Source organism: Podarcis filfolensis (genome assembly GCF_964270895.1).
Source record: "Podarcis filfolensis genome assembly, chromosome: 15".
Classification (NCBI taxonomy): Eukaryota; Metazoa; Chordata; class Lepidosauria; order Squamata; family Lacertidae; genus Podarcis; species Podarcis filfolensis.
In genome coordinates this window covers 24,860,377-24,875,441 of record NC_139618.1, presented here as the reverse complement: position 1 = coordinate 24,875,441, position 15,065 = coordinate 24,860,377, and the positions used below count along the sequence as shown (strand labels likewise).

The following is a 15,065-nucleotide window of genomic DNA, read 5'->3' as shown; positions in this document are numbered from 1 at the left end:
TGAAAACTAGAGTATTTTATTTCAGTGGACATGTTTCTGTGGAGAGAAATTTTCTTAAAAATGTACATTACATGATCCTGATCACCATTTTTGTCACAGAGAAACATAATATCTGGGGGTGTGAATCTTGGGGGAATGGCCTCTACCAAACCAGAAAATGATAGGAATATCACTCCTAAGACCACTAAAAGATTAACTTTTCAACATGCATAATACAAGGTGGTGTTTCAAAGCCAGTTTATTGTATTCAGCATTTCTAACCATGCCTTGTTCCTTGGCATGACAAACTAATAAATTTACTAGCCCGATTGAAGAATCTATTAGCTTTTGACACAGGGCACTCTTCTCAAACTCTTCAGGAAGAAAGTTAGCCAGGGAATCCCACAATGGCTCAGCATCCGAACAGCCCAAGGCAGAATACGATGAAGAACAGGGCAGGATTTCTGAATGGACAAAGACATCACTCTCCAAGTTGTTCACGTTGACCAAAATGCTCAAGGTAAAGCACTTACACTTTCTTGATCCTCAAGGTCGGAATCTGGTACCTTTTTTTTAATTTCGCTGAAACCAATCAAGAAAATGCACTAAGAATACAAGTTAGTAGCTGCCACACTTTTTGAAACAATATATGAACTGAAACACAACTATTATTTGAAAATCTCACTCATACAAATTTTGCAATTCAGTTTTCCAGCCAAGTATTGCGTGGTACCTTGGTTCTCGAACTTAATCTGTTCTGAAGAGGAGGAGGAGGAGGAGGAGGAGGAGGAGGAGTTTGGATTTGATATCCCGCTTTATCACTACCCTAAGGAATCTCAAGGCGGCTAACAATCTCCTTTCCCTTCCTCCCCCACAACAAACACTCTGTGAGGTGAGTGAGGCTGAGAGACTTCAAAGAAGTGTGACTAGCCCAAGGTCACCCAGCAGCTGCATGTGGTGGAGCGGAGACGCGAACCCGGTTCACCAGATTACGAGTCTACCGCTCTTAACCACTACACCACACTGGCTCTCAGAGTCCGTTCGACACCCGAAACCGTTTGAAAACCAAGGTGTGGCTTCCGATTGGCTGCAGGAGTTTCCTGCACTCAAGTGAAAGCTGCAGCGGACGTTCGGCTTCCGAAAAACGTTTGCAAACTGGAACAGTTATTATGGGTTTCCGTCATTTGGGAGCCAAGCCATTCGAGTACCAAGGTACCACTGTATATCAAAGTGTGAAAATAACTGCATATATTAGTGAAAATAGCATACAAAATGCATTATATTAGACAAAATTGTATAGAAATGTGTATAGTAGCTGAATTCTGCACGCAAGTGCTGGTGAATTTCATGAGAACTTTTTATTCTTAAAAAAATTGCAAACTGGTGTGGAAATGTGAAGAACTGAACTTGACCAGAAAAACGAGAAACCGAGGGAAGCTGAAACTGACAGATTCTCCCATTCCTACCTCATGCAGCACACTTAAATTTTGCCTTGCTATGGAGTTGGAATGATAAAGAGAAGAAGTGGAAGCTGTTTCTGTGAGCGGTGAAAGGGAGGGAAAGGGCTTTACAGGAAGTGAATTTTTCAACCTCTCTGCTATATTTAGTTTGAGGACATGGCTAAATGAGTATGAAGACTAATCAGTGAGACAGAAAGAAGAAAGAGGGGAGTCATCAGTCTATGAATCGTTGAAAACTGCCAAGGTTTTTGAACAAGAACATCCATTCTCACTTTCTCCCAGTGAGATATATGAGAGTAGCCCCCAAATACTTTAGTAAGAGGATGGGCCCAAATAATGGTGTCTTTGTTCAGGGATTATGTGCCTTTAACCACTGTGCTGACCATGTGAGCGGACCTCCTATGGCATATTGATGGGCCTGGAACTCCTACCTGGGAATTCACTGATCCAGTGAGAGGCAGATCTCTCTCCACATAGTAAGGAAACCACACTGGATGAAAAACCGGATTGGGGGTGGGCAGAGAGGACCCGGGAGTAAGAACAGGCAAGTAGAAGGAATTGTTTCAGATCATTTCATGGGAGCAGCTTGGGATTCCCAGCAAAAGCACCACTGAAATGGATGCAGCATGTGCAGGCAGGGAGAGGAGGAGGAGAGTGATCTTAGAAGAATGTTTTGCAGAAAGACAGCACGGTAAAGCCTCAGTGAACTCCAAAAAAGTCAGCTGGAACAAATAAGGCACTCTCCACCATCCATCTTAGCTGTCATTTCTAGTAGGAACCGCTGTGGCCAGAACAACCAACTCTTAAAGGAAAAGAGGAGAAAGGGGAAAAAAGGTGGAGAATGAATGTTTTCCTATTAAAAAACCAAAAAGTAATACAAGGAGCCAGAAAGTTGATGAAGGAATATTTTGAAAACAATTGGAGGAAAGGGACAGATGTAAAAACAGTGTGGGATGCTGGGAAGGCAGTTGTTAGGGGATAGTTCATACAACAAAACTCAACAGCATATAAGAAAAAAAAGAAAAGGGAGCTTTTAGAAGAAACTAAAAGGAAGGAAAGATTGGCCTATGCAAGCAAAAATAAAGAGAGATTAAATCAAGAAATTAAATTACTGAGAGCAGAATACAATAAAATTATAGAACAGGAGGTAGAACAACAAATCAAATTTTGGAAATATAAAAATTTTGAATGGGCAAATAAACCATGCAAGATCCTTGCCTGGCAATCAAAGAAACAAAGAAATAAAAAATTAATAAATAAGATAAAAGTAGAAGAGAAGACAATAAGGGACATTGCAGAAATTAAAAAAGAATTTGAAAAATATTATAAAAAATTATATCAGAAAGTTGAAGTGTCAGTAGAAGAAGCACTTATCAAGAGGCTTTTCAGAAATTGAAGTTGCCATGGGATTTCTCGGGGAAAGGTACCAGGAAACCCAACAAAGCAGGAGGTGGACCTGCAGCCAATCTAATGAAATGCTCCCCCTACCCCCCCCCCCAAGAAAAATGTGTGCTGGAACACACCATGAAATTGTTACAGTAAGTCGCCGGGTAACTCAGGGCAGCCCTGAACTCGGGGCAGCCTGTTTGACAACAGCTGTGTTCACTGCCCGCGGAGGTGCTAAAAGCTATGGCAAGCTGCCCCTCTAGCTTGTTTGAGGGTCGCTCCTGGTTTTGGTGCAGGTCAAATAAATGTGCCCAAGCCTCCCTCATTCTCTTGGATTCAGGCGGATGGCCAGGGCAGCTTGGAAAGGCCCTCGTTCAAACGCATGAAAGACGATGCCTGGAATGCTTAAAGCCCTATGGGGCGGAGCCAATTTGTATTTCCCTTTCTTCAGTCTGTCTCCCATGTAGCGGCAGGAGGCTTTTAGCAGCCTCTTTTTTCTCTTTCTTTCTTTCTTTTCAGAATCCTAGAACTGGAGGGGACCCCGGAAACCCATTTAGTCTAACCCCCAAGCTCATTACAAAACTGTAACAAGCTGGGGGTTTGAATTCTACTTTCTTGTGGGTCATAAGCTGCCCTGGCTGAGAAAAATTCTATCAATTAACACATTAAAAGGGAAGAATTTGCTGAGTGAAGGAGTGTGTGAGATGCCAAATCAGCTCTTCCAGAGGGGTAGTTTTTTAAAAGATGTGGCTTTTAATTTCTTATGGCTTTATTCTCCACCCCCACATTGCTGAATCTAAACCCTGCCAATAATAATTAATAAGACCTGCTACTTTATGCTGCCAGGTTTTACATGTTTTAGTCAGTGTTGGAGAAAATAATTTTGTTTTACTATGAAGTGTGTGCCTCAATGATCTCCCCAGTCCTATTCAGTCTGCCCATTGGGCACATAAATAATCCTTCCCCCAACCTGTCATTTTAAGGCTAAAGGAAAAAAATAGTAAAGATCTTCATAGTAAAATGAAATTACTTTGCCAATGCAGGTCTACTCCATCTTTGTTTATACGCACATTGGCAGGGATGTGCCTGAGAAAGTGCGGATTAAGCCAGCCCTGCAAAGTAAGCCAGTGTTGTTTTATTCATTTTGCTGGAGGAAGCAGGGAATTAAAGTAGTATATGGCAACCCTGAAGTGTAGCCCATAGTTGTTTTTCTGGCATGTTTGGTTTCTTCCCAAGGAAATGAAGACTGTGTGGGGAATTGGCTGTAGAAGCAGTGCAATAACCTGAGGGTTGGAGGGCGTAAAGAGAGCCGGGGTGGGGTGGGGTGGGGTGGGGTGGGGTGGAGGATTTCAACTTTAAGTGGAGAGACTTGGAATACAAGTTTCTCAGAGGCCCGGTCTACCAAGAACTTGCCATCATTTAGTCGCCAGACCTACCAGAAATGAAAAGCCTGCTCTCTTGTGCTAATTATGCTTATTTCTTTTGAGTATTTACTTCCCACCCCTGGCCTAGAGAAATTCCTACTGACAATTATGAGTGCACACCACCCAAACTCTGGCTTTTTCATCGTTAGTATCCTTTAAAAATGTGTGATAAGTTGCAAGGGTGCAAAGAAAACTGGAGGTTTCACATTTCAAAAATTATAAAAGTGATTAGAGACAAACAAGAAATAAAGCAATATTACCTTTCACGAGGTCTGGTTTTCGGCTTATATGGATCAGATACCATTTCTTTCTGAGAAATAAATATAGTTTACTTTAAAAAGATTTATAGTCACACTGTAGGCACCAACAAAACTAAGTATCTTTATCTCTACTGGCACATCAAATATGTACCATTTCTTGTTACTATGGCATGCAAAACATAAATACAAAAATCCAACCTCCCAAAGTTTTGGCCCGCATTAAGAAAAGAATAATACTCCACTTTACCGCAATCCTCTCTTCCCTTTGTTTCTTCAGTAATGCTATTATTTCTTCTCTCTTCTTGCTCTGAAATAAAATATACTTTCAATAATTAAGTGCAGAGAAATGAACCTGGGACTCTTCACACAAATTTGTTCAACCTGGGTGAACAGCAAAGTGACCCTGTAGAGAAGAAATGTTTGTATAGCCAACCTTGCAATTCTACACGTCGTATGCTAACGGAGGAGCCAAATTAATTTTGGAGATCCACCTGACTCAAGCTCACCCAGCTGATAGAGAACTTCAACCATGTACTGGCTTACACAATCAGCTATAAATCACGACTACTTTGTTCAAGTCTCATCCTCTGCTACGAACTCACAAGTCACACACTCTCTCCACGTCAGCTTGTACACTTATAGAGTTGCTCTTAAGGATTATTTTTAAATTTTATTTATTAAATTTATATACTGCCCTCAATCTGGCAGTTCACAAGATAATGGATCAGTTTCAGGCTAACTTAGCTGAACTGAAGTCTCATTAAATTCAACAGGACAAGTCAGCCATGACTAGAGATATCAGAGAATTCCATCGGAAATGGAAAGAGGAGCAGCAATTAATCAGGAATGTAAGCAATTATGAGCGGTATTCACTTTCTTGTGTGTGTGTTTTAGTCTGCAAACATTACATAAATAATTATGTTATTTTCTGCATTACTTGAGGTTTCCCTTCCACTGAAATTAATCATGTACAGTAATTAATTATGTCAGTATTAGCCATAGCAGCTAGTGAGAATAACATAGCTTCCAGAAGAAGCTAAACTGTAGCAGAATGGAAACAGTGCTGATTGTGATGTACACGGGACATGATGGAAATCAATGCTTCTGTGCATCCCTAGGCATGACTTAAGTCCCACTGATTTAATTGGAAATGAAGGGCAACTAACTCACTCTGGATCCAACCCAATGGGTTGAAATGCTAAGCACATCAGAAGGAGAGGCTGACGCCAAACACTTGCTCTGTAAGCTACCACACCCTAAAGAGCAAACCTCAAGTTCAAGCAAAGGAAAACAGAATGTGATTTGCTACTCTGAAAAATCTCCATTCCTCCTGCAAGACAACAAATTAGTTTTGCTCTTGATGAGATGGAATTTAGATGTCTCCTGGAGCGCTATTCTGGCCTGATGATCTATATTTTGCAGGATGCACGTGGACTTAATAGTTCTCGCAGTTGTGTTTCAAAAGCAGAAAAGAGGGATATAGTGAGTCAGAATGTTGCATCTTTTGTTGTGGGAGTTGCTTGGATAAAACAAAATAGCCTGGAAAATTCTCAAGTGCAAGAAAAGGGGATGTGAATTCATTCTTGTTACGTTTTGTCAACAAATTTAGATTCTTAGGCTTTCAGTCAGTCACAGCTCTTGTGAAACTTCTGCTTTTGAAAAAGTCGCTTCCAAATGAGATGGTTACACATCGGAGTTAGTTTGGCCCTTTACTATATTTAATTTCTCTGGTTTAATCAAGACTTGTAAAAATTATTGATTTATTTAGAAAATGTATAAACTGCTTCATCAAAAAATTATCCTAGCAGTGCACAAACACAAATAAAACATGGGTAAAGTTCACAAACCATTTAAAAGCATATATGCATCAAACTATCAAAAGTTACATACTACATACATATTATATAAGAATTACAACCACCCTATCTGAGCTTCTGGGTAGCTTATGATGCATTTTCAGTGCAACAACCTTGAGAAGTTGATTGGTTAAGAAGATGTTGCTGGATTATACAGTTCTTGTAGCTGCTTTACTGAGTCTCTTTTATGGAATTTAGTATGGTTTTTAATTGTAACGTATTGTTTCCCCTACCTTCTGATTTGCATTATGTTCTTAAATTTTTAAAAGTAATTTAGAGACTTTCTGTAGCAAGTGACTAATAAACTGAAAAAATAAAACCATATGGCTCTACAGAATAATTTTCTAGCCAAAATCAACCAGACTTGCTGATGACTTATGATACGCAAAATTGAGCAATCTTGAGCTCACATCTTTCTGTGGCTAAAATATTTAACAAAATAACGGGGGACGGGGGAACGTTGAACAGGCTCGCTTCTCCTCTTAATCCAATTTCTACTAGGTAGGTTTAATGGATGTTGCTAGATGAAATCCATTATATGGTTATTAATTGCAATAAGTAGGAATGCAGGCTTGCAAGAAGCAGCTGCAGACCTCAGCACTTTTCAGCTCCTCCTAACGACTGCTTGAATCTGGCTTCCTTCCCAGCCCTGAGATATAAAGCTTTTCATTTAATATAAAAAGAGGGGGAGGGAAGCCCTCTAAAATTTGACTTAAATTAGGGAAATAGCCTCAAATTACAGGCTAGCACTAGCAGCCATAGCACAATACTGTAACATTAGATGGTTTACAGTAATGTTACTTACACTTTCAATTAGCTTAATGATAAATGTGCGCAGTGAGCCAGGAGACAAAAGATGCTTAGTTCCACAGTGTGCTTCAGGAGTTAATTAGTAAAGCGCCAGCATGGTGTTTCCCCATCAAGATATATAGAACAGTGGTCAATTTCCCGTTACATCTGCTGCAGCATCATAAATGATGTGGTCCCAACAAGTCTAGAACTGACATAACTGTTGCTCCTGGAGCCTGTGCTTCCTACATACTCTGACAGCAACTTACCTGGAATTTTCCTTGATTGATGGAGTCTAATGGACTGTACTGCCAGACTGGTTCCCCATATTCTACAATGCTGGCTATGAATGCCTCCCCTGACAGCCACAGAGTGGTCACTATTGTAACTAAGAACTTCTGGTTGCTTTTCTCTGTTCAGCCTGGCTTTGTTTCTATGTTTGAACTTGATTTCCAGAACCAAAACTTGAATTAGACCAACAGCATCCTTCTTCTTAGAGGACAGCCCACAGTCCACAATGGACACAGTGATCCTGACCTAAGGATTCATGGCTAAAGAAACAACTTTTTTGGGTTTGAAAGCAACGTTTGTTCACCAGAATGCTTCATATTTACTTAGATGTAAGTGGGACTTTCTAACAAATGTGCTTAGGGTTAAACCTTACTGTGTTTGAAAGCCTTATAATCCATTTTTTTTTATCTCTTCCAAAGCTCTGTGAGGAAAATCACCGTTATTCTCAAGTTAAGTCTACATAAATTTCAGTAATTGGGGGACGAAGATGGGTTTTGGAATGCAGGTATCCCACAAGGAATCTGCTTTAAACTGAATCAGTATAGCTGTAAGAAGGCATCCCTTTCCCATTCCATTCTGTATTTGCAGCATGCAGCCCTGTTTTCGTCCTGCTGTAATTAGTAACGTAATTTACGCTGTCTTAACATTATTTCACCCCACCCATTTCAGTGCAGAGGAAGTTGAATGCAAATAGGGAAGAAACTTAATGTATTGTGTATCATTGTGGACTGAAAGCAACAACAGCAGCAAACCCGGTTTTCTATTCCAGACATGAGATGAATAAGCGAACACCAGCAATTTCTGCTCCTGTCAGAATTCCCTGGCATCCCTACGAATTGGACCACAGGTTCATCTAGTTCAGTACTGTCTGCACTGACTGGCAGTAGCTCTCCAGGGTTTCAGGCAGGAATCCTTCTCAGCCCTACCTGGAGATTGAAACTGGGAGCTTCTGCACACAAAGTAGATGTCCCTCTGCCACTGAACCACTGCCCTTTCCTTACACCTAAATCCAAATCAATATCCACTGGCCCATACCAAGGTTGTGTTGCAGTCAGGATATACCCAGTGTGCAGCAGGAATGGCAAGCTTACAGCTGGTGGGCAGAATCTGTCTCACAAAGCAATTTTGTATGGCCCAAGGCAGGCCACCTAAACTTTAATCAAGGGTTGGAAATGGTTTGCCCTCCATTTCACTCACTAGGAATACAAAATGCTTTCAAGAATTGTGTGCAAAAAGGAAAAAAAAGAAGATTTCTATGCAATGCCCCTGTCATGTACCCATACCCAAACACACCTTTTCCATATACAGGGCCAGGAGCACACTAAATTGAACAGCCACAAAAACAAGGTGCTTTAGTGAGCAAAGAATCCAGCTGAGAATCTTAGCTTTCATTTCTTTTGAAATCAAGTTTGTATCCCTCACGACTGCAAAGATATGCTTGAACATGCACTGGCTATGGCTGCTAAAATCTCCAAAGCCAGAGGAGCAGCTGAGTAAGATCTGCACATAAATTATACAGGCTACCAAAGCCAGCTTTTCTTACTGAGTCTCTAGACGCGGATACAGAATTTATGATTATTTTAATACAGCCCTGTCCATAATTAAGTACCTGTTGCTAAGTGGCATTGGGTTTGTCTGGTAAAATGCATTTCTGGGCTCAAACTATTGACTGGAGAACAGGGGGTGCCCAAGAATACAGTTCTCTCTCTCTCTCTCTCTCTCTCTCTCTCTCTCTCTGATGCAGCAATAAAAGCTTGCTTATTTTTCTGCCCAATCACTGGTGCAGTGCAAATCTTGAAGAAAGGCCATTTCAATCTTTTCAAATTTATGTTTCTAATCCAATGTGCTTGCATGTCTTCCTCTCTCTCAGATTTACAATGCAATTTAATTATCTCAATTTCTTCAGTGAAAGAGATAATCAGATAGAAAGGCTTCTGGAGTGGGGGGGGGGCTAACCTGTACAAACAATATAGAAATATCTACATATATATAATTATCTACTTGAATTCTAATCATTTTTCAGGAAAGACACTGAAAAATAATATAAAACACAAACATGTTACTATTATTATTATTATTATTCTGAGAAGGAAGGAATCTTACCTTCTTAATACACTGTTCCTTCAAATCAATTTCCCCAGCAACACTATTTTCCGTGCTTTTGTCATCTTCTTTTTCTAAATAAAACAAACGAAAGTAAAACAGTGAGGTTGCAGTCCTAATTCCATTTATCTGGGAATAAGCCCCATTTACGGAATAATTCAAAACTGTATGGATCAATAGCCACTAATACCTAAGCAAACGATGGTAAGATAGAATGAAGGCATACAGCAAAATGAGAAGGGTGAATGGTTAAGGTAGACTCCCCCAAAAAGGAACAGCTGTCCATTTTTAGTCATAAGAGCCAATTTTCCCAAAGATCTCTCGTCTAGTCACCTGCAGACAATTCCTACCTGCTGCAGGCAAACCTACAAGGAGCTACTTCTAAATCTGCTGAAAAGTGATTTTCTTTTTTAAAGAAATGAAAATTTTGGGTACTCCTGTGGCCAAGAGGAGGCACATTAAATAGTGGGGTGATCTGGAGAAGAAATAGAAAATCATTTCCTAGGGCAAAGAGACTCATTTCAAATCAATCCTGCGAAGTGAACTGCGGGTTGACTGGAGAATATGTGGGCTGATGTCAGGATTTACAGGCAAAGAGGGCTATCCGCTGCCCTCAGGAAACTGGGGTGGCAACCCACAGGCAATTATCAGTAAGAGGAGAAAAACAGTGATTCCTTCCTGCACCCCCCCCCTCCCGGCACAGTGTCTCCTCCAGTTTAACAAAGGGATGCCTCTGGTATCCCGCCTGATTACTCTGCAGGCAGATGGGGGCTCCTAATGATAAAAAAGTAGATAAGCTTGAAGGGATAGTCTTAGATGTAACAGAGGATGCTCACCCAGACCCATAGCTGTCAACTTTCAGATTTGAAAATAAGGGATCAGCAGCCTCACCTGTCCTAGGGACAGTCTACGGGATATCTAACAATCCAGGATAGCAGCGGGAAACGGCACTGGAATAAGGGAATTTCCCGCAAAAAACGGGAAGGTTGACAGCTATACTCAGACCCCATGAATAGAACAGTAACACCCCAGAAGATGGGGAGATGGTGGTGCATGGTAGTAACTTTGACTAATAGAAGAGGAGACTGTTGAACAAGTGTGGTTAAAATGTTGGATGAGGACCTGCGAGGCCCACATAGCCACAAAGCTCCCTGGGTGACTTATGGGGATCTGTCCCTCTCTCATCCTATCCTACCCTGCAGGGTTGTTGTGAGAACCACTTAAATATACACTCCTAGTAGCAGTTTGCTGGACTTAGGACCCGCGAGGCCAGGGTTCGAATCCCCACTCAAGCCTCTCTCAGCCTAACCCTACCCCACAGGGCTGCTGAGAGGGTAAGATGGAGAGAACCGTGTAGGCCACATTGAGCTCCTTGGAGGGAAGTGCAATAAAACAATACAGTGGTACCTTGGTTCTCAAACGCCTTGGTATTCAAACAACTTGGAACCCAAACACTGCAAACCCGGAAGTAAGTGTTCCGGTTTGTGAACATTTTTCAGAAGCCAAATGTGCTCCGTTTTGAGCATTGTTTCTGATTTGAGTACTGCACTTCTGATTTGAGTGTTAGGCAGAGGTCTGTCCGTTTTTGCTATTTTGCGGCTTTTTGTTTCGTTTCTGTGACTGCGTGGAACCCAGTTCAGCTACTGATTGATTGACTGTGTGACTGCAATACATTGTTAATCTCTTTCATTTTATGGATCAAAATGGTTTCGTTAGATAGTAAAATTCATGTTAAATTGCTGTTTTAGGGGTTAGTTTTAAGAGTCTGGAATGGATTAATCTATTTTGCATTACTTTGTTCACTTGGTTTTGGAAGGGACTTCAGGAACGGATTAAGTTTGAGAACCAAGGTACCACTGTACAGTAAAAGGTAAAGGGACCCCTGACCATTAGGTCCAGTCGTGGCTGACTTTGGGGTTGTGGTGCTCATCTCGCTTTATTGGCTGAGGGAGCTGGCATACAGCTTCCAGGTCATGTGGCCAGCATGACTAAGTGAACCAGAGCAGCACACGGAAATGCCATTTACCTTCCCACCGGCGCGGTACCTATTTATCTACTTGCACTTTGACGTGCTTTCGAACTGCTAAGTTGGCAGGAGCTGGGACCGAGCAACGGGAGCTCACCCCGTCACTGGGATCTGAACCACCGACCCGCTCTGTGGTTTAACCCAGAGCGCCACCCACGTCCCTGTACAGTACAACACAACAAAACAGGCCCAGGGCGGAGGATGCGCACGCAGGCCACGCCCCTTTTCCCCAGGGGAAAAAGGACATGCACTCTGCACGTGCCCCGGGGCACCCTGACTTTCCCCTCGCTCGGAGCCAGCGGGGAGGAGGAAGCCCTGCCAGGGGAAAAGAAGGGGGGGCGAGGGGAGGGAGGAAAGGAAGCCCAAGGGGCGCTGCTTCTTCTCTCTCCTCACTGCTGTCGGGGGTGCGGGGGATTTGCAGGCTGGTGCCGCTCGGCGCCTCCGACCGGGAGCCCTTCCTGGAGCTGGAGCAGCTGGCCGAGTCCCTTCGCGGCCCCAGGCGGGACTCGAGCGGCGGCTGGAGGGTGACGGAGTTCCAGAAGGACTTGGCCAGCGTCACGTCCTGCTCGCAGGAGCCCGTGAAGGCCAGGAAGGCGGGAGAAGGCAGCGGCGTCGGAGAAGCCACGGCGGCCGCGGCTGCCGTCGTCGGAGGGGCCTCAGGCCTCGGCGTCTCCGGCCTCGGCGTCTCCATGGCACCCGGAGGAGGAGGAGGCCTCGCGCTCTCCTTCCCGCTCTTGCGCTCCGGAGGCTCACCTGCCTCCCGCTGGCAACCGTCGCTCTGGGCCTCCCTCTACCCCGGATGAAGGGGGATTCGGAGTAGAGGCAGAAAGCGGGGTGGCCGAGGAAAGGTGGCGTGGCCTGGGCCTCGGGATATTACTAGGTGTCTCCTATTCGTTTCATAACTTTCATTTCTTTTGTATATATCATAATTTGTATTAGTTTTCCATTGCAATCCAGTAATAACCTCATTATAACAACGCCAAATTGTAATACATTTACTAATACCAATCATTCATATTCTAAATTATATAAGTGCCCTCTCCCCGCATGCTAGAATTGATGATTTACTTTATTTCTGCGTTCCAAAATATTATTAATTTCAATTACACTCCAGTCAAAATAACAATCCCTTATACAACAACTGCAATATTAACAACTTCCATTCGTATTGACACATTAAATGATTGATAAAACTACAGGTGAGGCACTCATAATAATAATAATAATAATAATAATAATAATAATAATAATTTATTATTTATACCCCGTCCATCTGGCTGGGTTTCCCCAGCCACTCTGGGCGGCTTCCAACAAAACACTAAAATATAATAACCTATTAAACATTAAAAGCTTCCTAAACAGGGCTGCCTTCAGATGTCTTCTAAAAGTCTGGTAGTTGTTTGTCTCTTTGACATCTGATGGGAGGGCGTTCCACAGGGTGGGTGCCACTACCGAGAAGGCCCTCTGCCTGGTTTCCTGTAACTTGGCTTCTCAAACTATATACTGTATCTTTGCTCTTCCTGTGTGTGGCAATTCTGTCTGTGATGTTTCTTCCTGTCCTTGTAAAATATTTAGATAACAGCAGCAACAACCAGGAAAAGAGAGACATAATATTTCATAACATTCATTTCTGTACTGCCTCCACTGTAAGGAAAACCCCCCAGAGTCTGTAATTATTTCATTGTTTCCCATTTATTAAATTTGTATTAAATTCCATACCCTTCCAATGTTTCTCTGATGAAAATAGGGATGTCCCATTCCATAATAATAACTTTACCATTTGTACTCCTCCCATCGGACCATGTTGCCCCAGCCACTCTGGGTGGCTTCCAACACATATAAAAACATGATTTAAAATGTTTCCTATACAGGGCTGCCTTTCAGATGGCTCAGGGGTCAGATAACTCCACATCCTCCCAACATTTCTCTGATAAAAATAGGGGCGTCCTAAGGAAAAGCGGGACATTCTGGAATCAAATCAGAAACCGAGACTGCTTCTTGTAAAATCAGGGCTGTCCATGGAAAATAGGGACACTTGGAGGGACACTTCATCCACAGATCTCAGGGTGGTTCACAACAAAAAGATTGCAACCTCCCCCCCCCCAAAAAAGAGCCCACTTTTAATGGGCATCATCAGGTACACAGGGTACCTTTTTCTGGAAGAAAAGTACTGGTTAAAAATGTGGCACTTACTGTAACAACACCTTTTTTTTGTAGCAGAATAGCGCTGGGCATCATTGAGATGTTGTAGGAAAACAACTCCCATCAGTCCCAGCCAGCACAATATGCTACCTGGGACTGATGGGAGTTGTAGTCCAACAACATCTCAAGGGCACCAGGCTGGCAAAGGTTGCTCCAGAAAAAGTGGAACCAACATGATGCTCTCTAAACGTTGGATTCCAAGTACCGTAATCCCTCACCATTGACCATACTGGCAGGGGCTGGTGGGAATTGTAGTCCACAATGTGGCATCATCTTGCGCGTTGTCTGTGTTCAGGGGAACATAGGATGCTGACTGCTTTGTATCAAATTGGCTGTCTCTGTCTCAATCACAGTGTTGTTGACACTAACCTGGTGGCAGCTCTGCAGGGTTTCAAGCAGAGTTCTCACCCAGCCCTACCTGGAGAGGCTGGAGGTTGAGCCTTTTTGCATTTAGAGCAGATGATCTACCACTGAGCTAGGGCTCACTGATTCAGTGAGGCTGTATCACCATCACTGAACTCATTTCCTGCATTTGTAGGTGGGCAGCTCGTGAGGGCCACTGTTGACAGGATGCCCAATTGGTGGGTATTTGCAGAGTTTTCAGGAATGCTTTGGGGGGGGGGAGGTGTCTGTCATTTTCCTGCTGTTTTCTGGTGTAGTGTCTTTCCTCCCATGTGAGCTGAGTATGCATTGGATACAGCAGCCGTTCTGCAAGGATAGGGGCAGTGCATCTCTGGCCCGCGCATAATATGAGTATAGGCTGGGCAACACATAAATGGGGCCCTGTAAATTAACAATAGGCTAATAAATCATAACGGAGAGTCAGAATAACCATCTTGATAGTTTATCAGAATGGCAGGCAGGTTTAACTTTTTATTTAACAAAATGTATGCAACACGGATTCAAGCGATTTGCAAAAGACAATCTGAAATATTAATTAAAAATACCAATAAAAACATTTTAAAAGTGTTTACATATATATGCGTGTCTCTCTGTGTGTGATAAAACCAGTAATTTAAAAGCACTTATGCTTACTAAAATCACATTACACAGAAAATCATATGACAATTGTATGCTAAAATTACATGTCTCATTAGGTGTGCTGGAAGATAGACATTTTTAGCAGGCACTGATAACAATGCAGTGAAGTTAGTATCAGTGGGGCAGGGTGTTCCAAAGAGTAGGGGCTGCCACACTGAAGAATTGATTCCTTGCAAGTGTGGAACAAACTGTGGCGCTTACAAGTGTCAGTTCCCAGATCTATGTGGTCTTAGCAGGTACATATTAGG

At 42.6% G+C, this 15,065-nt stretch overlaps 1 protein-coding gene across 1 annotated transcript; it reads right to left on the bottom strand.

Annotated features, from left to right (window-relative positions):
- Window positions 1–12,341, bottom strand: HOATZ (HOATZ cilia and flagella associated protein). Its single transcript, XM_083589157.1, has 5 exons — window positions 11,968–12,341; window positions 9,549–9,622; window positions 4,757–4,816; window positions 4,510–4,559; window positions 1–561 (listed from the first exon to the last, which is right to left on the bottom strand). Exons 1-5 carry the CDS (start codon window positions 12,263–12,265, stop codon window positions 495–497), a joined length of 549 nt encoding a protein of 182 aa, XP_083445283.1. The 5' UTR covers window positions 12,266–12,341; the 3' UTR covers window positions 1–494.
- Window positions 12,342–15,065: the final 2,724 nt, after the last annotated feature.